The sequence below is a fragment of the Castanea sativa genome, chromosome 3 (assembly GCF_040712315.1).
Source record: "Castanea sativa cultivar Marrone di Chiusa Pesio chromosome 3, ASM4071231v1".
NCBI lineage: Eukaryota > Viridiplantae > Streptophyta > Magnoliopsida > Fagales > Fagaceae > Castanea > Castanea sativa.
In genome coordinates this window covers 51,456,380-51,480,242 of record NC_134015.1, presented here as the reverse complement: position 1 = coordinate 51,480,242, position 23,863 = coordinate 51,456,380, and the positions used below count along the sequence as shown (strand labels likewise).

Genomic DNA, 23,863 nt, shown 5'->3' with positions numbered 1-23,863 from the left:
ATAGAAAAAGTTTCAATTTATAACATTCACTTCTAATTAACACTCACTTTTAATAGTAAAAATTTAAATTAAAACAAAAAATAACTTATCATTTAAAATTTATTTTAAAAATGTTATCAGCTTATCGTGAAAAAGAAATACTACATAACCTAATAATGGTTAAAAAGTTCATCGTCAGAGGGCAAATGTTTGGGTAAAATTGGTGGTCCAACCGTCCAAGCCCATATGCCACAGTCCACTGACCACAATGCAGTAGACCACCCAGATAAAAACACGAGATGTGCTGGGACTACAAAAAAAGAAAAGAAAAAAAAAAAGACATAATTTGGTGTCATAACTCGGGGTAAGTTGTGACACAAAATTATCACACTTTCGGTAATTCCAGCATTTTCCTGAAAACACGCTTTGAGTTTCAGCACCTTTTGTCTTTGCATGTGATGACCTGAATGGAAGCATCAGCAAATGACACACGTCCAAGTCCTACCTTGGAAAGCATTTTCATTATATATAACTGGCTAAATTTCGTCACCACTCAATATCATCCCCACCCTCAACACCACCTCTTCCCTTCGTACATATTTGTGCTATATATAGGCTAACACATTTGCCTTAGCTCAAACCTCATCAAAGTGAGCACCTCTATGTGACTTGAAATGAGTGCTAAAGATATTAAAAAAGTAGTCTAAATCAGGAAAAAAAAAACAGTAAAAATGGCTCTTGAGGTTAAGAAGCAACAGTCAGCAAGCTCATCATCTTGGTCATTCTGCAACATGAAATGCTTACAAATCATACCTTCAAGATTATCATCGTCGTCATCAAAGGAACAACAACAGCAACAAAGGGATGGCACAGTCTTATCAGATTCAGATACAAAGCAAAGAAAGCCTGGTGGTTGGAAGGCTATGCCCTTCATCTTAGGTCTCTCTCTCTCTCTCTCTCTCTCTCTCTCACACACACACACACACAAATACAAACACATAGACACAGTAAGGAATGCATGAGATCTGACACAAAAGGTGTTGGCGTTATATATATTTTGATGTGCAGGAAATGAAACGTTTGAAAGGATGGCATCTTTTGGATTGTTGGCGAACTTTATGGTGTATTTGACCAGAGAGCTTCACATGGATCAAGTTTCTGCAGCCAATATTCTTAACGTATGGTTTGGTGTCTCAAATTTTGCACCCATGCTTGGTGCCTTCATCTCTGATACCTATGTGGGCCGCTTCAGTACAATTGCTTTTGGATCCTTCGCATTATTTTTAGTATGTCCCCCCTCTTTTCTAAATTATCTCCTGTAACAGGTATACCACATGGGCATGAGCATAAACTATTCAGCCGGTAAGGGGTATTGTCTTTGAATTTTCCGACATTTTAGTAATTAAGTTATAGGTTTTACTGGTTAAGGGCGAGTACAAACATGGTTTAAAAAGGTTTTATACCAAAATTATAATAAGTTCAGTCCAAGTTTTACCGGTTAAAGATAAGTTTAAACATAATTCATTAAAAAGGTTTTATGCTAAGGTTATAACAAGTTTTATTGGTTAAAGGAGACTAAGTTTTACTGATTAAAGTCAAGTATAAACATAATTCATTAAAAATGTTTTATACTAAAGATTTAACAAGATTTTTTGGTTAAAAGTGAGTACAAACATAGTTCATTAGAAAGGCTGTGTATCAAAAAGTTATAATAATATAGTCACTTACATAATAATATTTTATAGTTTATTTAAGTCATAATATCTCTCTATTATAAGTTACAATTTTCTTTTTCTCACTTTTTAAAAATAAGTTTAGAAATCTTAATACTTAAACCCCACCTCAATCTCACCCCTCAAAGCTGATCTAGAAAGTCCATAAAAACCCCCCCAAGCTCCTATGGCAAGAGGAGGTGCCACTTTGTGCCCAACATCGGCGGTGTTTCCTCTCAATCTCTCATTTACGACATTTAATTTGGTAAAAATACTAAATGTTTTTGGAATATCCTCCAAATCATCATGATTTATGTACAAGAGCCAATTTTAATTTGTTTATGTGGTGAATTCACTTAAGGGTGTACGACAGTTATCTACACATGTGTGGTATTTAACGCAATGGCTGTAACTCCAAATACATCTTTTTCATTTTTGTTTTGGTTGATAGTGAAACCTCAAGAGTTGGCTCTGTCACCCCTTGACCGCCAAAATTCTATTTTGTTGTGCTTGTGCTTGTGCTTGTGCTTGTGCATATATGATCGATCGGTATTCTAGAAAGAAAAATTCTTGCACAAGTTAACCTTTTGCTTTCTCGTGGACCCAGTTGGATGGTTGATATTATTATGGTAGCTTCACGAAAACATAATTAATTGTTTGGCCAATTATTTATAATATGCATGTGACTCATTGATAATACGTTATCCAGAATAGACTATAGAGTCCCCCTAGGTGTCCCAATTTGGACTATTTAATAGTGAGTATTGTTAATTTTTTATTGTTGTTTTGGTTAAATAGAACTTTCAGGTGTTTTAATTCAATAGTCCTCTCACTTCAAAAAAAAAAAAAAATCAATAGTCCTCTTGTCAAAAATAAAAATAAAAAATAAAATTCATTAAAGTCCTCTGTATATGATTTGAATACCCCTGCAACGCCTAAAAATCTATAAAGAATTAATAATGATAGTCCCAGTTTAGTTCTTCACTTCTTCAACTATATATGAGACACATCAACTACAATTTTTTTTTTAAATGTAATTAATTAGATGGTGCTTTTTCTGAGGTAGCTTTAAGTGCATGATATCAGAAGGTATTTGATCATTGGATTGTGTTAAAAGGCACCATCTCGTATCCGTTAACATCAAATTGTGTTAAAAATTTTGTCTTTATATCAATATTTTGTTAGATTTATATACTTTAGAGTGAATTTTATACATATTAGAGTTATACCATTTCTCTTATTTATTTTTTTTCTTATTAAATGGGATCCATATTGAATACGTACAAAACTTCAGATAATAGTATTTTTTTTTTTTAGAATATTTTTTTTTTATAAAAAAACTCTGAAGTTTTGTACATATTCAATATGGGTCTTTTTTTTCAATATGAGCCTTTGTACATACTGAATATGGTCCCATTTAATAAAAAAAAAAAGAAGTAGTTGAATAAAAGCCGAGTGATTTCACTGCATTTATTTATTGATGCACAAACACTACAGTGCCAATTAATTAAGTATATCATATGTCACTTTCATCATTAAAGTAATTTTACTTCAAATCTTCATACAAAACTTTCTGTGAATTATTTTCATATTCAATATTATACTAACTTTTAACAATTTTGATCAACAATAATTCACAATTCAACAGGGAATGCTGACTGTGACTTTGACGGCCTGGCTGCCGGAGCTTCATCCTCCACAATGCACCAAACAAGTGCAAATATTGGGTCAATGCATAGGTCCAACCAAAGCTCAACTGGGTATTCTAATAATGGGTCTTGGCCTTTTGTCCATAGGCTCAGGTGGGGTTAGGCCATGTAGCATTCCTTTTGGTGTGGACCAGTTTGATCCAACCTCTGATGAAGGAAGAAAAGGAATCAACAGCTTCTTCAATTGGTACTACACCACATTCACAGTGATCTTGTTGTTCACTCAAACTGTTGTGGTTTATATCCAAGACTCTGTCAGCTGGGTCATTGGCTTTGGCATGCCAACCTTGTGCATGTTGTTCTCAATCATATTATTCTTCATTGGAACAAAGATTTATGTGCATGTCAAAGCAGAAGGAAGCCCACTTTCTGGGATTTTTCAAGTTCTTTCTGCAGCTTATAAGAAGCGTGGGATTAAGCTTCCATTGGACAGTGAAGTAGGTCCAATCTTTTATGATCCTCCATTGAAGGGGATTGTATTGACAAAGCTTCCTCTCACCGACAATTATAGGTAATGCATCTGTGTCACAAAAGATTTTTCTAACTTGTATATTGATTGGTTGATAGTACAATGATCTTTGTGAATGCTTACAAAACTCATTGATTATATTTCAAAAGCTGTGTGGTGGCTCGTTTTTCCATGTTTGATGTCAGATAATAATTGAGGATCCTTGAGTTTTATTTTTTCTTGCGTCATGCTCACACCTATTGTGGATTATAATAGACCTGTTTTAATAAAAAAATAAAAATAAATCGGTTACCAATTCTTTATTATTATTATTTTTGGTCTAAGAATCAGTGAACTGAGTGGAGTTACTGTTACTTGCTTCTAGTACGTATCGCTGGGTTTTATAAATAGATTTTACAATTTTGTAATATAGTAAATTATTAATTGTTCCAAAACTTTATATTATTAAAAAATTACAAATTTAATCATTTTGACTATTGTTTTATCTCGATTCTCAAAAAAAAAAAAAAAAAACTCGTATCATTGCATTGATAATAGGATAAACTACCACTCATCTTAAAAGTTTGAATTATTAAAAAAATTATGAATTTAATAAATGGTGTTCATTGTCACCTAACAAAATCTTAGTTATGTTTTGACATGTGTATGAAAGATTTATTACCTTATGCATTGGCGGAGCTAGAGCGGGTTTTTTTTTTTTGTATTAGTAGTCACATGGAGGAAAAAAAAAAAAGATTTCTACTTATTAAAACTTGAAAGTTACCAAACCACTTATTTCACTATTTTTTTATCTATATTTTATATCATTATTTACACAATTTTTACTATTTATGATACTTTTCACAGCATTTTATCTTTAAATGATGCTAGAGATATTACAAATTTTACAACTTATGTCTTACAAATTGGCATGTTATCAATTACAAAAAATAATTTCAAACATTTATTCATTATATTTTTTAAGTAACACTAATCATATTTATACACCATCAGTTTGTAAATTTTTTAAAGTTATGAATTAGTTGTTTTTGTTTATTTATTTTAATAATATGAAATATATTCATATTTGCTTTCAATCGTTTATTTGTTTTGTTATTATTGTTGACTAATGTTTTTTAGATAAATTTCACTTTTAATATCGTCTTTTAATTTTGTCCCCTCTAAACTAAAATCCTAGCTCCGCCACTGACCTTATGTAATAATTACATACAAGTATGAGATTTGATCATATGTAAATGAGATATTGTATGCAATTGTTACACAAAATACCAACTTGTATATGGGTAGTTTTTTAAGACTAAATGAATTAGGAAAAAAAAATTAAGCATTAGTGAAGAAAACTTGGTAAATAGGAATCGGACATCTATCATATATATATGTTAGTAAGTCCAGTTTTGAAGTTGTGCCATATGTAATTTGCTTGTTTACGTAATTAAATTCACTGACTGACTAATTTCCTCAGATTCTTAAACAAAGCTGCAATGGTATTAGAAGAGGATGAACTAAAGCCCGATGGGACTTGTGTGAATCCATGGAGGCTCTGCACCATACAGCAGGTCGAAGAGGTCAAATGCTTGATTAGAATCATCCCAATTTGGTCTGCTGGAATCATTAGCCTCATTTCCATGACACAACAAGGAACATTCACTGTGTCACAAGCCCTCAAAATGGATCGTCACCTTGGACCACACTTCCAAATCCCAGCAGGCTCAATGGGAGTCATATCATTCATCACAATAGGGCTATGGCTTCCATTCTATGATCGATTCCTAGTACCAGCCCTTAGAAAAATCACAAAACATGAAGGTGGAATCACACTTCTCCAAAGAATTGGAATTGGGATTGTGTTTTCAATTCTATCAATGGTTGTAGCTGGATTGATTGAAAGGGCGAGAAGGGCCTCAGCTATGTTGCACCCACAACCCTTAGGGGTTGCACCAATGTCAGTTATGTGGCTAGCACCGCAGCTTATTTTGATGGGGTTTTGCGAGGCTTTCAATATCATTGGACAGATTGAATTCTTTAACAGGCAGTTTCCTGAGCACATGAGAAGTATTGGGAATTCACTTTTTTCTTGTTCCTTTGCTGCAGCTAGCTACCTGAGTAGCGTTTTGATCACCATTGTTCATCATGCCACCAGGATGAAAAGTAGGCCCGATTGGTTGACCAATGATATTAATGTTGGAAGAGTGGATTATTACTACTTTGTTATTGCGGGGATGGGAGTCTTGAATTTGATATATTTTCTATACATTGCTAAAAATTATAGTTATAGGGGCAGTTTGCAAAAAGAAGATGAGCCATATGTGGATGTGGAACTTAGTTCGATCAAAGCTTGAATGTGATCTCTTTAAGTTTTACGTTCGTAGCTTTATTATGAATTTTCTTAAAACTCTTTCGGTTGTAATCTAAGATTGTAATCAGTACATTATTAAATAAAGGTGATATTAATGTTGGACTTACATAAAAGTGATATTAATGTTGGACTTACATAAAAGTGATGTTACTTTAATCACTATATATCAAGTCAACAATTATGAAAAAAATGTTGTGTGGGGTTTAGCAAATATAGAGTAAATGTTCTATTTCTTGCAACCTCGCTCAAGCAAGCCTTAATTAGATCTACTTGAGTGGTGTTTAAGTAACGAACCACTTATCTTGCTTGAGTGAGCTTGTCTTCACTCTCATATGTGAGCCTTTAACAGAAAAATAAATAAATTGATCTCTCTCTTTTTTAACATAAAATAACATAAACAAGATATTTAATTTGATTATAAGAGTATCATGAAACATACCAACACTAAAAACCTAACAAAGTAACATCTTTTTTTTTTTTCTTCTTCTTTTTTGACAATCGACATTATAACCCCACTTCTCCTCACCCCAAGATCACTTGAACTTGGGTTTATGAACCTCTCAAGCTTTTAAGGGCATATTTGGTACATCAACTTAAACACATGTTTTCAAATTTTAAACAATATTACATGTATTTCTACACAATTTTTCACCCGCATGTATTTTCAAAAAAACTGAAAACTATTGTTTAAACACATGTACCAAACGAGCCCTAAGACCTGAGAAAGTACCAACTCACCTAATGTGGGTGGTGGTCCTAACAAAGTAACTTTGTTGCATTAGGTCATTGTTGTATCATGCAAAAGTAAGTATAGTACCCACATGCACTGCTACCTAGCTAGGACAAGCACGTTTATTTTGGTTGGCTACTTGTGGTATATGTGACATTGCCAAAAATGCCAAAAATGTTTCAATAATTGAAGCTTTGAGTGTGTGAGAATGTGTGGCACAAAATGAGAGTGACCAAATTCTGTAAAATCACGAAATCTAGTGATGGAATAATGTGACAATGAGAAACGGTTAGAGACACTATAATGATTATACTAGCTGCAGAGAGGTTGTTTTTGGTGCTATATATCTTTTTGAATGTGCATGCGGGCACACATGGCATAGAAAAAACAAGGCGAAAATAATATTTTGGTCCCTACATTTTGGTGTCAAATTTAATTTGGTTCCTACATTTTGATAGCAATCAATTTGATTCCTGTTATTTCTAATTTACAACCAATTTGGTCCTTAACATTAATTCACTAACGAAAAATGTCTATGTGGCAAACGGCTTGGATAGTTGTCAAAGTTTGTGCTAACGTGGCTACTAGAATAGTAATTAAAATGTCATCTCAACATCTAAATTAAAAACAAGAAAAAAAATTAATTTCTCCAAAAAAAAAAATTTAAGATAGAAAATAATGCTTGGAAATCACAACCAACAACACTCGGAATACCTTCTCTGCAAACCCAGCCAAAACCCAGAAATTTAACTCGTACGTTGAAGCTCTCTTTACCAGAAGTATCATTTGTAAACCCAAAACAAAGAAATAAGAAAACCCACAGAAATAGTCATTCAAACAAAAAACCTAAACCATCCATATGCTCAAAGAATACCAAGCGGACCCAAGAACTTAACGTCTCGAACAACATTAATTGCTTACAAATTAAACAAAACCCCACTTCATATACCCGAGCACAAATCAAAGATTTCTCACAACTAAAACAAAACCCAACCATTATATCAACCAAAATGAAGAATTAGATTAAAAAAGAAATTTAAATACAAAATGGGTTTCAGCCATAGATGAGAAAAAAAAAGATGAAAAAATTAAAAAGAAATAAAAAGAGAAGTCGAGAGATGAGGAGCTGTGGCCACAGCTGGTGGTGGCGCAGTCGTGAGACCATTATCTGTTATGGTGGGTCTTGTAGAGAGACCGGCCATGGCTGAGGTCATGAACTCGAACCTGATTGGTTTGGAATCTGAGTTGTGTTTGGTTGCAAAGAAAGTGCAAGAAAATTTGGAGATTTTTCTTAATTCACCCTTGAAATTTTTTATTTTATTTTTTGTTGTGATTTTTTATTTAAAAAAATTGCTGATGTGGCTTTTTTAAATAATAATTAATTTTATTTTTATTATTTTGATAGCCATGTATGCTGCTAGCTGTGTAAGCTATTAGCCACATAGGTATTTTTGTTAATAAATTAATGGTAGGGATCAAATTGACTTTAAGTTGAAAATAACAATGACTAAATTGACTGCTATCAAAATATAAGAACCAAATTGACTATAACCCCAAAATATAAGGACTAAAATGATATTTTTGCCAAAAAACAATAAAACATTAAAAACATCCTTCATAATATGAACATTGATTATGAAGGATTGTATCTATCTGCCCGTGCAAGGATCGATCATGAATCTGTTTTAGAGAGATTGTGCATGGCGGTTTATCTTTTTCCTTGTCAAAACTCAAAAAGATGTATGGAAAGAATAAAAAGTTAAACTCCCTTGTTATTTAGCAAGTGTCTTCATGTAGAGCCATGACAGTGACTCGTGCATCTTTTGAGGAGTTTATGCAAAATAGTCTTAGAATGTGTTTGGATAGGGCATTTTAGCGTCTGCGTTTAGCCCAAGTGCGTTCTGCTGTTTTTTTTTTTTTTTAATTTTATTTTATCCCAGCCGCACTTGTTGACTTTCCTACGTTTCACCTTTTTTTTTTTGCTGCAGCACGCTTTTCAGGGGGACAAACGGCTACTGTTCATGAATATTAACAGTATATTTCTGATTTTTCAGCCACTTTCTTCCGTGAACAGTGCATTCGTGCATTTTTCAGCCACTTTTTTCTTTTCCTTTTTTAAGATTTGAGCCTATCAAAGTGACACAAGTTCAAGTGATTGTGAAGAGATTGTGTGTGTGTATATATATACACATATGTTAAGTCACATTCTCCTTAATTATGCTCATAATCTTTCCCAATAGAATTTTTGTAATCCATACATACACAACATTATTTACAATTTTGGTTTTTTCAATTACCAAAGATGATAATTTACTGTTAACTTTAACATGGGTCCATTAATATCAGTTTATTATCTAACATATTATTTATCAATTTAACAGTTACTATTCTTATTTTGTGACCTTATAAGGCCATGTCCACCAATCTCTACCCCCACAACTCTAGCTCTTGGTCTGTTTAGTAATGGATGATAGACTCAAGAAAATGCTCTTTAATTACCCGTTGTTCATCATTCCTATTGTGCATTTAGATCGACTTACATGTCGATGTTTCTTTGTTATTTGTTGAAAGCGGATAAAAATACAATTATACCTAGAAAAACAAAGTTTTTAAATATAAACAAATAAGATAAATAAACTATTAAAAAAAGACTAAACCCAAAGCACAACCGGTCTATATGAATATTATTAAAAAAACTAGAGAGAGGCGCTTGAATTAAAAGTCAAACATTCAGGTCTATCCAACATCATTATTTGCAAAGTATTTTAAATTGGATAATTCCCTTTTTAATATATATATATAAACACTTTATTAGTACAATAAGTTTAAATAAATCATTTTTCAAAACTTTTTTTCATAACATAACTTATTTTAATTGATTTTGTAATAAAAGCATGGTTTTAAAAACCGGTACGGTGAACGAACCGAAAAAGTAGCTAATTACCGGTTTGAAGGTCGGACTGGGGTCCGACCGATGGTCGAACCGGTGACGTCATAAATAATTTAATTATTATTTATTTAAATTATATAAATAATTAATAAATTTTTTAAAGAAGTATATAACATTTTTAAAAAAAATTTAACATAAAACATTACAAAAAAATCATGCTTAACATAATAAACTATCAACAAAACCAAATAAATAAGTTCCTTAGTCATTATATTTACATCCAAATGGCAAATAACAAATAAGTTCATTACATCCAAATAGCAAATAAGTTTTAAAGTTTCAAACAAACAACTAATAAGTTTGAAAAGTCAAGCATTATTTGTTATGAAGAAAATTGAAATCAATATCATCATGTAAACCAAATGCTCCACCACTAGCATCATTATCATCATCCTCATCCTCATTTTCTTCATCGTCAATAGGAATAAGATGATTTTTATCTCTAAATCTGGGAGGAGCATCATCTTCGTCACCAAATGATTCTAAATTGATGTCATCATCATCCTCAATCACTTCATTATCCATATCTATACAAATTCCAAAACCAAAGAACAATAAATGAAATAACGATTCTAATAATCATTTATCATAAATCATAAATAGTCTAATTAAAATATGCAATTAGGTAAAGAATTGTTATAAGCTAACCTCTTTGCACATGACTAGAAGACCCTTCTTCGATTGGATGAGCTCCCTCTTTATATAATGCATTCTCTATCTCCTCATGATCCAGAAATGGAGGTTTCTCATCTTCCACTACCCAAAATTCAGTTTTATCGATACTTGCATAATCAATAGGATCAAAATTGAACTTCTTCCTTTTGACTCTATATCACAAAATGAACATAATTAATAATTGATAACCAAATCACTTAAATTTCACAATCACAAAGAACCCACTCGACCAAATTAGTGAATCACTCATATTTTCCCACAACAACGTTAATTAAAAGAGATTATATAATGTATACCTTTCTTTCAATCGATAGTTATAATGAACATACACAAGATCATTAAGTCGTTGATGCTCCAATCTATTTCTTCTTTTGCTATGTATTTGTTCAAAAGCACTCCAATTTCGCTCACATCCCGAAGAGGCAGCTGTTTGGCTAAGGATCCGAATTGCAAACTTTTGTAAGGTTGGAGCACAAGATCCAAACAACTTCCACCACTCATCTAAGTTCCATATACAACACAAAACAAAGATACAATGAATCAATAAACTTACTTATCCCAAAAATATAAAAAAGAGCTATAATCTTTAAAACATAATTAACTAAAGTAAATAATATCTTACCCGGTTGAGATGTCTTGGCTGATTCTTGAGCAAGTTGGGTTCCAAAAGTTTGTTCACGCTCTCGAAATAGCCTTAATTCCTCCACCAACTTCAATCGGCCAACTGAAACTTTTGATTCAATAACATCTGTCATAGCAGATTGTGTCTCTAGCCTCTTATTAAAAGTAGATGAGTCATATTGGAATGCAGGATTCAACCAATAAGCAGCAGCATGAATATCTCTATAGAATTGATTATCCCAACGATCTTTGATAATATTAACATAAGGCTCCCATAGTCTCTTCTTGTTCTTAAAATTTTTTTTGATTCCATCAATTACTCTATACATGCCATCATATACATAACCCATAGCTGGTTTTTCATCAGAATCAACAATGCGTAATAAACGAATCAATGGTGACATAATATGCACAATTACATGACAATCATTCCAAAATTGATTATCAAGAATGATTTTCACCACTGCCTTTGCTTTCTTATCTTTTGCATATCTTGATTCAACATAAAATTTGCTAGTCACCAATGCTTGTAAGTCATGCTTATGTTCCTTAAGACTCCCTAAGGCAATGAAAGTAGTAGCAAACCTAGTTGGCCTTGGACGCACAATTTCCATCCAATTTTTTCTAGTCCTCAACCAAGCTTGCAAAGCCACATGATTATAGATGAACACTGTGATCTTGGATGCACGCTTTGCAAGTTTAGCTACATGATCTATCTTCCCAATCTCCTTAAAAATTAAGTTTAGGCAATGTGCTGCACAAGGTGACCAACTAATGTTCCTATATTTTCCACACAAAATTCTTCCAGCAGCTACATAATTTGCAGCATTGTTAGTAACCAAATGTACTATATTTGCAGGACCAACCCAATTAACAATTTCATCAAACAAGTTACTCAAATTAATAGCATCCTTAACCAAGTCAAAAGCATCAACAGAACGTATAAAAACAATTCCTTTAGGACAATAAACAAGGAAATTAATCAATGTTCTATGCCTAGTATCAGTCCACCCATCAGTCATTATTGTACAACCAGTGTCAGCCCAATATGAACGATAAGAATCAACAATCAATTGGACTTCTCTTTTTGCTTCTCTCAACAAAGGCACTCGAAGGGCATGATAATTTGGGCCTCTATATCTAGGACCATAAGAAGCTACAACATTGAGCATAAGTTGATAATAACTAGAATTCACAGCATTAATTGGAATGCAAGCATCATACATCCATCTTGCTACAGCCATATCAACCCTCAATTTCTTTTCTTTGCCAGCAAGAACACTTTTAATAGAAGGTTGAGCTCCCGGTGTTGTTCTAGGAGCGAAGTAATTACCAATATCACCAACCTTTCTCTTGCCAAGATTAGATCTTAATGGAAAATTACTAGGACCACCACTTCTATTTCCCCTACCTAACCCCTACCTCTAGGAGTAATTTCTTGGACATCTTCAAATTCTGGTGAGTCCTCTAATGGCGAATAATTAGATGCTTCTTGATCCTTTTTTGTTTGTTCTTTAGATTTAGCAATTTCCTTCAAATTCTCAACCATTTGAAACCTAACATCATAAGGTACACCCATACATGCAACCACATCACCTTTAATTCCAGCTAGATGTCTTTTCATCCTATTGATGCCCCCTCCTTTATAACTTTTCCCACAATGTATACATCTATAGCTACTTTTTCCGTCTTTCAACTCTTCAGCCACATGATCCCATGCAGGATCACATTTCGCTCTCACAGATGAAGAATTAGCATTAGACCCGGTTGTAGAAGCATGTTCATTAGATGGTACGGCGAGACTCCATTTCACTCAACAATTTCGGACTTGCAGCAACTATTTTACCAACAAATAAATTCATCAACACAACAATCAACATAGTGACATACACGTATAATTCTCTATAAAAAATATTTCACAAACAATAATCTCTGTAAATCAAATCCACAACAAATCCACACCATATAGAGAATCCACAACATGATCAAAAGCAAAATCAAAAGGAAAGAATGTTACCTGATGAACCCAAGCAAAGAAACAGATAGCAACACTTCAGAGGAAAAAAAAAACCCCAACAAACAAGAATTGAAAAAAACCCAGCAAACAACACTTCAGACTTCAGAGTCCACGATCACAACCATAAATTTCTCTTGCAAACAAGAATTGAAGCATGAAAATGAGAAATTTAAGTGAAAAAAGAAAAGCAAAATGAAAAGAAAGAAAGGGAAATTGAAATGAAAAAACAAAGGCAAAAATGAAATTGAACCATAGTTACCATACCCATTTTTAACTATATGTGGAGGCAGAGAGAGTGATCGTGGGTGTGGTGAGGGGCTGGGGCTTGCGCGCGCGAGGGGCTGGGGCGTGCACGAGGGGCGCGAGGGGCTGGGGTGCGCGCGCGCGAGGAGCTGGGGTGTGCGAGAGGGCCGCGAGGGTCACGAGGGTCGCGAGAGGCTGGGGCTGGGGCGAGGGGCTGAGCGAGGGGCGAGGGGCTGAGCGGTGAAGGCGTGAGGGAGAGCGTGACTGTGAGAGGCTGACTGGCTGAGAGCTTGAGGAATGACGCTGGAGGCGTGAGGACTGAGGAGAAGTGAGAGAGGCAGAGAGCTGAATCTGATAGGTTAGGATTAGGTTTAATTTTTTAGGGCAAAACAGCACAGTTTTGCCAAATGACCGGTTCCCGGTTCGACCGGCCGATTTTTCAGTTTTCAAGGTTGAACCGGCCGGTCAAAACTGTTCACCGTTTTTTATATTATTTTCGGTTTTATATCATAACCGGACCGGATTTAAGGCCGGTTCCCAGTTGAACCGGTCGGACCGGCCGGTCCGGTCCAGTTTTTAAAACTATGAATAAAAGTGGTGTTGACTATGGATTCAGGTTATAGCATTAATGTTACTCCCATGAAAATAAGATATGTAGTAGTTGTGGAAAAAAAATATATCATTTACATTACTCTTATTAGAAACCAAAAAGAAAGAGAGTTGAGGCAGATTCATATGAACATTTTAATGATTTTTATACATAACGATTGATGCTTTATTTTTCCAAATAATCACAAGAGCCTAAAACCCTTATAGTTATGGCCACTAGGAAAGGCCAAAGGAAAGACAAGAAAAATATGATATAATAAAAGTTGAATTTTAGAAGTTATAATTGGGTCAAGTGGTTATACTTTATTAGAAATTGTGGTAAATTAAATAATCCCCCTGTTGTAACTTGGGTGGTTTCAAATTAAACCCTAAAATTTTTAAAATATTAATTAAAACCTTAAATTCTGAAATCATGTCAATTCATGCCTTCAATGAGTCACTATTAACTAAAACTAACAAAAATTCACATAAATTTCGACTAAATCTATTTGAATGCAAAAATTCATTTCATGTGAAATTATAAACACTCTTATACGCTATATGAAATTTATATATAATAACCAATCATTTAATTATTATCAGCAACATATTCAAAATGAAATTAGTGTTACCTAAACTCATGTCCAAATCATCTATATCAAATAAGTTATGTCCAAATCATCCTAAACTTTAAAAAGTTTGTTTTTCATTCCTAAACTATTGAAAAGTTCAATTTTTATCCCTAAACTATTGAATATGTTTTACTTTATATTCTTAAATTTTATGAAAAGTTTTTTTTTCCTTAAAATGAAGATTTTTTTTCATCCATATTTCTATATTTAAACTATTGAAAAAACTCTTTATAAAATTTACGGATGTAAAAAGAACTTTTTAAAATTTAGGAACGAAAAAACTTACTGTTGGTAATGTTTAGAAACTAAAATAGTATTTAACTCAAATAAATATTACAACCAAACCCACCACAACTAAAAACAATGTTCTTATGAAAATGTTGTAAAATTTTATTGTATCCATAGAATTTCTTCTATCGAGCATCCTTTACAACCAATCCTCATCTCCCCTGCTACTCTCCCCCCCGGTCGAAAAAAAAAAAAAACCCTTTATGGTTATATGATTAGTTTAGTTTCAAATTTATAATGATGAAGTAAGAATGTGTGCTTATAATAAATGCTTGAGTTATCTTAGAGATTTGCACTAAGCCTTATCCACACATCTCTTTCATTTCTTATTTAGCATTTGTTTTTTTTTCCCCCACATAGGCAAAGGATCAAAAACAAACTTGGGAATTCATTATTCCCATTCCTTGCCTCCAAAAAAGTATCGCAATATTAAAATATGGTTAAACTTATTAGAAAATATCAAGTGATGATATAAAACAACTGATCAACGCAATAGTCCTACCTCTCTGTATCATCTTCTGTATAATTGTAATCTTGACCACTTCCACATTGTCGTCCTCTACATAATTATCATCTTCATGACCACCCTCCACTTGAGTGGTCAGTCAATATTCCCATGAGTCCATGTTGATGGCTGAGTGGGTACTGCCGTATTTGGCTGAATATATAATATCAATCAAGTTTGGAATAACATTGTTAGAGCTTTCAAAATATTAATTCCCAAATCCTAGAACTTAAAAAATTTTGCTGCCTGTCACTTCCTCCTTCGCTTTCACACTTTAGAAGCATTGTCATTTGGTTTTTAGTGAATAAAAAGAATATCTTCCCGGAATTTATTACTTTTTGCCCATTCTGTGTTTTATTATTACCCATATTAGAATCTCCACCTGCCACCACCAACATTTGTGCCATCTTTTCCAAGTTGAACTAATCATAATTTCATAGTCACTTAGATATGCCCACCTTCTAATTAGTTGACTGAATATCATGAAGTTGTGAAGTCACACATGAACTTTCACCCAAAAAAAAAAAAATCACATTCACATATATGATTGTCTCAGTAGGTTAGAATTATATGAGTGTAAAAGCTTGTGATATTATGTGGTTTATTCATGCTTGTGCCTGTCAACAAAGACGCAGAAAGTAGGACGAACCTTTAATCAATCAATATATATTTTGGCTTCTTCCATGAGTGCTTCTGTTCTATCTCTTCCAAATATCTGGCTTGTAGCTACCTTGTTGCAACTAGAAGAGCCCACCAATAACCTAAGCCTAAAGAAAACTTTGCACATGACTGACCTCTAGTCACAACGTGCCATTGGAAACAATCATACAAGGAACCCAATCTTTTTCATGGTTTATTTTACTAGTAGTTGATGATGTGTAAGTTCTTTAACATTATTCCATGTCATTTTATTGTATATCAGTCACAAGGTGCAATTAGAAATAGTGTTTAGAAGAGTGTTATTGTTGATGAGTAAAAAACTAGATAACAACACTAAAACTTAATTTATATGATTTGCTGTATACCAGTTTTCATGCTTGTAAAATTTCAAGATAATCAAAGATCAATAGTCATATCATCAACCAATTGTTTAAATTAAAGTTTTTATAATTTAAAATAATACATAAATGATGATTTTATGAATTGAATGATAAATAACATCTAATTGATATGCTTGTTAAGAACATATAAACCATGAAAGTATATAACACACCCAACCCACTTGGAAATCAATTCATATTCATGCGGAGCAATGTGGGGTCAGGCTGGTTGAGCAGATTGTGCGAGTTGTTACGCATCCATAAATAAAATAAGCATCAGCGTCATAGAGGTGCAAATCAGCTAGGCCTGGGTTTGATTAGGTAACTCACACTTTCGTATGGTAATTTAAGGCAATATAGTACATCAGTATCATCTAACCTAGAGATATTTATGAATTTTGCAAGTAATTTTAAGGCGTTTCCCTGATGTCAGTTTTTTGATAGTTTAAGTACAGAGTACAAAACGAAGTTGGAAATAATATTAATTCAATCAGCAGATTTGTCACAGATACTAACAGTGGTTATAGGGAAAAAATAAAGGGGTAGTGGTTATCCAAAAGATTAAAAAATATATAAAAATAAGCATGGTGGTTAGGATCTAGTAGACAATACCTACATTCTCAACATAAGAAAAACGTAAAAGAAATTTCTCACTCACTTTGATTTGACAAGTTTATAGAATTTAGAAACATTTCAACTATCAATTTGGTAATATTTATAACATGTATGTTTAGACTTTGAATTATTTCTATATTGATTATCTTAATCCTGTAATTTACTTCAACCAATCAATCATTTGATTTAGTCATAATGTTATGGAAATTGAAACAATATTTTTTAACAGTACCAACAAAATTATATCTATAGTGTTGATTCTTCTACCAGACTACTTAAGCAATGGTTTAAAGCCTCGAGATCAGTCTAGTCTTCCACACATCCACAAAAAGTGAAAAAAAAAAAAAAAAAAAAAAAACTCAAATCATAATTTCCATTTGAACAAATTCACAACCTAAAATATGAGCCATCAATGGGAAGCTGGTGATCCTTTTTTTTCTAAACTAGCTCATAGATCAATCCTGTTGATCAACATTTGAGTTTTGGAATTCTCTCATTTTAGTTTCAATTTTTTCAAGTTTGGCTCCCTAAAACTCCCTTTACTTTTAATAAAGTCTAAAGACACAACAATTTTTATAATTTTTTTTCACAACATTAATGTGACATGCTATGCTAGTGCTAATAAAATGAGGTTAATAATTGATTTATGTAAAAGTAATACTATTTCAGTCGTAATTTGTTACGTCAACAATCATACATGAAAAAAGAGTGTAAAAATTGTTTTGTACCAAGCATTAATTTTTTATTTTTCCTCTTGTTTACTTTACTTCCATTTCAAATCAATCTGGTGGTCATTATCTGTAGGTAAAATGGTGAATTGACCACTATTTATTTTTCTTTTGATTTTAATAGATTAGGTAATAGAAAAAGTTTACTTCCAACCCATAAACATAAAAAATAAAAATAAAAAACTAAATAAGTGTGCGTTTGCCTAATGCATTTGCAGCATTTTACGCTTTAAAACTTGGACTCACGGCACTGTTCACGTTTTAGCCAACAAATGAAAAAAAACACAGCTACAGTGTTGAGGGCACTGTTCACGTTTTGCTACAATATTTTCAGTTTTTAGTTTTCAGTAAAAATAAGTTATATCCAAACAGACCCTAAATATCATTTAATTCATACTCAAAATTCATGGAGCCAACTCTTTATTATGTAGATGGCATCTATAAGTTTCGATGTAATTTGTTTGTCAAACATTTGAAACACTAAAGAGCCTTGCAGTTAAAGCTATTTACCACAAAAGCTCTATAGTTTAAAGTTTTACTTCCTGCAACAATGTCAACAGACACCAAAGCTCAAAATTTCAACTTTAAAACTTAAAAATATTATTGTTTTGAATTTTCAAAGTGGAGACAAAAAAAGTACTAGTTAGTAAAATTGCCAAATGGATGTTGTTGGAGTTAAAAATAACAGTTAGTATAATAGTCAGATCACAGGTTTGACTCTCTATTATGCATGTGCAGGTGTTAGGGGTAGGACTGTTGGGCGGAGTCTAACGGCCCAAGTCCAACATTCCACTAGAGGCGGAGGTCAGGTTGAGCCAAGTTTCAATCAACTCATTGACGCTAGGCTGCCACCCTTAAGGAAAAAAAGTTGTACCTTTAACATTAGCTATAACTTTTGGAGTAGTGGGTAAATGCTTGATCCTAACAAATGACAATCTTGCTAAAACATTTAATGAACTTTAAAGTTCTTTTTCTTCTCTGAAGTCTAAACATAATACCAGATTGAGATAGGGCATATCTGAAACGAAAAGACAAATATCAATTGTATCAACCCCCTTCATTGTTGAATTCAAATTATCATCATCCCTATTTTTGAACCTCATCATAACACCAAGCCGAGATTCGTGTTTTCTTTCTGTATGTAAGTTGCTTCTGGTTTGCGCATGCTTCTTAAAAGGTAATTCTTCTTTATTCAAAAAAAAAAAAAAAAAAACATGAATGTAGTGGTGAATATAAATGTCTTCTCATTATTCATCTCTAGGCCAAAATGGGCATTTGCCCATTTTTCACAAACTTTTCACCAAAATGCCTTCTGTCTGAAACTATTTAAGAAAATGACTCTATTTTGAAACTCAATTTTTTGACAATCGAGTTATAGTGAACTGAAAATTAAAAGAAAAAAAAATTGTGGGACTCGAGTTCCAGAATTTTTTTTTTTTCTAAGTTCAATTTCACTATAACTCGATTGTCCAAAAATCAAGTTTCAAGACAGGGACATATCCATAAATAGTTTCGGACATGAGACATTTTGTTGAAAAGTTTGTAAAAAATTGGTAAAATCCCATTTTGGCCTTTCATCTCTATCTGAAGGACAACCACTATAGCTAAATCTTCTTTATCACCAAAAAAAAAAAAACACATGAATGTAGTGGTGATTAATGTCTTCTCAATAACTCATCTCTATCTAAAGGACAACCACCATAGAAAATTCTTCTTTATCATCATCATCATCAAAAAATTAAAAAAGAAAATCTAGCGGTAATGCATGTCTTCTCATATTCCTCACTATCTGAATGACAGTCACTACAACTAATTCTTCTTCAATAAAAATATTTAAAAAAAAAAAACCCATAAATGTAGTGATGATGCATGTCTTCTCAATATTCTTCTTTATCTAAATGATAACTACTATTGCATGGCTGTGGACATGACAGGATGAGGAAGTGTTATTTTTATTTTTCTTGACATCCATATTAGCTTAATGGCTGGTCTCCATCAAATTCTACCTACCAATATTATTGGATGTCTCTATGACATTAGCATTTAGCACAATTCTTTCCATCACAATAGATTAAGTTTTTCGATTAAACTTAATATATAATTGTATTGAATTTAATTGTTTTTTTAAAATGTAACATTGTTTTTAATTTATTAGTCAATGTAACAATGTGTTTGAATTTAATTAAGAAATCAATTGTACAATATCTAAAATTTTCCCATTACTCATTAGTGTGAAGTTAGAATTTTAGTTCAAATTGTAAAATTTCACACTATATACCTTTAAATAAAAGTGTACAAGTGGTAACTTTTTTTGGGTTAAGTAACAATTGGGTAAATACAATAATGTATATCACTTTAGTTAGTTTGTTTAAGATTAGGGCCTAACTAAGAAAACTAGAGTCTAACACTTCAAGTTTTTTCCAATAGAGATGACTCAACTAAGATTTTTATTTTATTTGTGTGTGTGAAAAATACAAATTACACCCTTTAAAATTCCCAGAGTACTTTAATTCACAATTTTTGTCAAAGGTGGTCCTTCAGTCCATCTCATTAAAAATTTGCCCATAACGGCCCAACAAAGCAAATTGGAGTACAACACCTCTGGGCTTTTTAAAGATATAGGCTCAACTAAGAAAATTTGGAGAACCTTCTTGGGCCCTCAATTCATCATGGCTTCATGGAGAGAATTATAAGAGGGGAAACAAAAATTTGGCTTGCCCAATTTTCATCACCCATTATTCACTTTTTGTGAGTCCTACGTCATTTTTACTTGTTTGGCTTGGTTTTTTTTTCTCACTTTTTATTGCTCATAATTCAAAAAAAATAGTTAAAAGGGAGTGAAAATGAGAACACAAATTGGAAGTTTTCAGATCATGGATTATGAGTTACAGTGGCAATGTTGTAATTTTTTAGAGTCAAGTGGGTCTTACCCATAAGTCAAGTCACGTCAAGTGTCAGAGCAATAATAAACCCCAACGGCCACAACTACTGTTCACTACTAATGTTTGGTTATAATTTTTAATCATTCTATCATTAGAGAACATTGTTAGTGATTGTAGTCTTTCTTCGTAGGTCCCACAACTTGACATAAAGTTGAGTTTATAATTTGGAATACTCACTGAGAATTTCCAGCCAAACACAACAAAGAGTAGAGTTATGAGAAATTTTGAGTTAGAGTTATAAAAATTGAGTAATAAGTTTGAGTGAAAAAATTTGAGTGATGAGTGTTGAGATATGAGTGACCTCCAAACTAAACATAGCTTTAGGATTTAAATCCTCTCATTCTCAATTATTGATATATTTTTTTCAAAAGATAGTTTTTTTTTTTGGTTTGTTAAGTAATAGTTGGGCAAATACGATACGATACTTCAAGCTAAATTTTAGATATGATCCCAACTAAGAAAATTAGGGAATGTTGCTAGGCTATTGATTCATTGAGATTTTTTTTTTCCTCTTTAATTGTAAGTCCAATATGTTTACGAGAGACGAGAGTGGATCATATGCTATGGGCGGGGGAGGAGGGTTTTTTTTTTTGTTAGGGCCAAACCTTTTATCTCTTTCAATCTTTTTTTATTATTTATTTTTTAGGGTCAGGGCCCTATGGGGAGTTGGGCAAAGAAAGAATAATGGCTGACACACTAGTTGATTTCTGTTACAAATTGAAGCCATAAGGCCCAATTGGTGTACATATTCACCTCTGGTCCACTATTAGTCATCGCATACTATCGTCATAGACCCTTAAGGTGGTCTTCATGATCTGGGCCACTGTAGGCCCGTCTCATCCCAATCTTATTTTGATCTTATTTTAAACATCCAGGCCAAAAAATAAGTGGTTATATATATAATCAAATTATAAGAGTGAATTGGCAAATATTATAAGAGTGGTTTTTTTCTTTTTAAGGCACGAATTGACATAAGAAAAATTCTAGGAACATAGAATAGTTCACATCTTTTGGCCACAACTGTGACATGTCAGAGTATTATTGGTGAAGAAAAAAATAGTAAATTTATGTAAGCGATAGTTAATCACTCACAATCTGCCACATCATAATATTAAAATACAAGAGACCTATTTGGTATGAATCATTATTAAACACATCTCACATACTTTTATGATACTTAAAATTACGTAATTTATCATTTTGTTACACTTCCATCACTTTTATTAGATGAAAAATGACAATATAGGCATCATGTGAGCCAAAACATGAGTACAAATACAATAACTTTTTTTTTTTTTGGGTGGGTACAAATACAATAACTGATTCTCAACAAACACACGTGTTCATGTGGTAAAATCAAAGCAAGTTGAAGAACTTGGGAGGAGTTGGAGAAGTGTAATGCTAGTAGTTGGCAAAAGTTAAGTAAACTAGTTTTTGAGAGAGCCGACAAGGTTTTTGAAAAGGTGGCACTTTAAGTGCCGTATGTAACCTATAACGTGATATACTAAAATAGTAGATGGAAATCATGGAATCATGGGAATATTCAAAAATCGTAAATTTTTGCACCAAAACTTTAAGAGAATTCCAACTTTATCCAAGTAAGCATGCATACTTTAAAAGCATACACATTTCAAGATGGTCAAAAAATAAAAATCCCACTTAATACTAACACTTACTACATTACAATTCATGCAAAAAAAGAAAAAGAAGCAATTCAACACTTTATTGTGATAAACTGATAATGCATGAAAGCCCCACCAAGTGAAAAGGAATTTCAAGAGAGAAAAAAAAATTTGTTACAAAATGCTAACACATGAAATTGAAAAAAAAAACACACGCACACACACAAATATTAGAGAGTTAAAAAAGAAAAAAAGAACAGGACTTCGTCAAGTAAAATTAACAATATTTTAAAAACTGGACCGGACCGGCCGGTTCAACTAGTTGAATAAAAAATTAGAGACCAGTCTGGTCTAGAAAAAAGTCCAAAATCGAGAAAAATCGAGAATCGGAAGTTAATCCGGTTTTTCTCTCAATCAAGTTTTTAAAACTATGGAAATTAATATACCTTACAAGTTAAAAGTTGCACTCCTAATCTCAAGATGCCCTTTTTTGTTCAATGCTACCGCGTCGTATGTGACCTTTTGCATGAACCAAATATGACAGCTACTTGTTGTCTTGCCAAACGAAGTTGAATGGGATTATTTGGGTTTGGATCTTTTTTTTCTTTTTTTTGAGAAAGTATTTGGGTTTGGATCTAAGTAAACTAGTTACGGGTTTTTTTTTATAGGAACTAGTTACGGGTTGATTCAATCATGTACAAGTTATAGTGGGTAGAGATCAAAAAAGGTTGGACCAAAAAATTTAGTAATAAATTTTCTAAGAAACTTACGAAAATGTACCCGTTGATAGTAGCTATCATAAAATATTTGTGATTGAGAAGTGTACCTCAAGCTGATGGATAATATCATCCAAATTTTCAAGTAATTAAAACAAATTAATTTAACTTTAGTATACAACAAAATTGGGATAATAAAAAAATTTACAATTTTAAACTTATATCTATGGTTTTATATAAATAGATAAATTGTTGCCATATATTTAAAAAATGATAGAGATTTTTTCTATAAAGAAGATGAAGAATAAAACAAATCAATCGGGTTGACTCACAATTCAACTTAACCTGGCCAATTATTGAAACGAGTATAACAAATAGTTATTGATAGAAGTTTTCATGAAAAATTAAGTATAATTGTCTGTGTTTGAATTGATTTATTTATTTAGAATGAATAAGAATATAATTGTATCTAAAAAAACCAACTATGCAAACTCATAAAAAATAAAGAAAAAATCAATTTCAAGTCTCACGCAAGGTTGTTAATTTCATTTTAGTGCCTGATGTGTCTATTGAAACTAAATATTTTGGTATTGATTAATTCCAACCTATCATTTTGAAATTATCACTAATATATATATATAGATAGATAGATAACCACATACATTTTTATTATCTATATTTAATTATCGTCAATGAAATAATAAGAATAAAATCAAAACAAACATA

General features: G+C 32.4%; 2 protein-coding genes across 2 annotated transcripts; one reads left to right on the top strand and one right to left on the bottom strand.

Moving 5' to 3' along the window:
• The first annotated feature begins 504 nt into the window (after positions 1-504).
• LOC142626713 (protein NRT1/ PTR FAMILY 2.13) lies at positions 505-6,338 on the top strand. The gene is made up of 4 exons (XM_075800424.1): positions 505-918; positions 1,048-1,265; positions 3,340-3,911; positions 5,332-6,338. Exons 1-4 carry the CDS (start codon positions 711-713, stop codon positions 6,206-6,208), a joined length of 1,875 nt encoding a protein of 624 aa, XP_075656539.1. The 5' UTR covers positions 505-710; the 3' UTR covers positions 6,209-6,338.
• Positions 6,339-10,220: 3,882 nt separating this feature from the next.
• LOC142629126 (uncharacterized) lies at positions 10,221-12,825 on the bottom strand. The gene is made up of 5 exons (XM_075803109.1): positions 12,646-12,825; positions 11,203-12,553; positions 10,877-11,081; positions 10,554-10,732; positions 10,221-10,432 (listed from the first exon to the last, which is right to left on the bottom strand). Exons 1-5 carry the CDS (start codon positions 12,823-12,825, stop codon positions 10,221-10,223), a joined length of 2,127 nt encoding a protein of 708 aa, XP_075659224.1.
• Between the last annotated feature and the right edge of the window lie 11,038 nt (positions 12,826-23,863).

What these genes read in the sequence shown, in the direction of transcription:
- LOC142626713 (XM_075800424.1), top strand. Translation starts at nt 711, where the DNA reads ATGGCTCTTGAGGTTAAGAAGCAACAGTCAGCAAGCTCATCATCTTGG. An exon ending in GATCCTTCGCATTATTTTTA is followed by an intron (nt 1,266 to 3,339) that starts GTATGTCCCCCC and finishes ACAATTCAACAG; the next exon opens with GGAATGCTGACTGTGACTTT. An exon ending in CCTCTCACCGACAATTATAG is followed by an intron (nt 3,912 to 5,331) that starts GTAATGCATCTG and finishes TAATTTCCTCAG; the next exon opens with ATTCTTAAACAAAGCTGCAA.
- LOC142629126 (XM_075803109.1), bottom strand. Translation starts at nt 12,825, where the DNA reads ATGAAAAGACATCTAGCTGGAATTAAAGGTGATGTGGTTGCATGTATG. An exon ending in ACTCACCAGAATTTGAAGAT is followed by an intron (nt 12,554 to 12,645) that starts GTCCAAGAAATT and finishes AATCTTGGCAAG; the next exon opens with AGAAAGGTTGGTGATATTGG. An exon ending in AGCCAAGACATCTCAACCGG is followed by an intron (nt 11,082 to 11,202) that starts GTAAGATATTAT and finishes TATGGAACTTAG; the next exon opens with ATGAGTGGTGGAAGTTGTTT.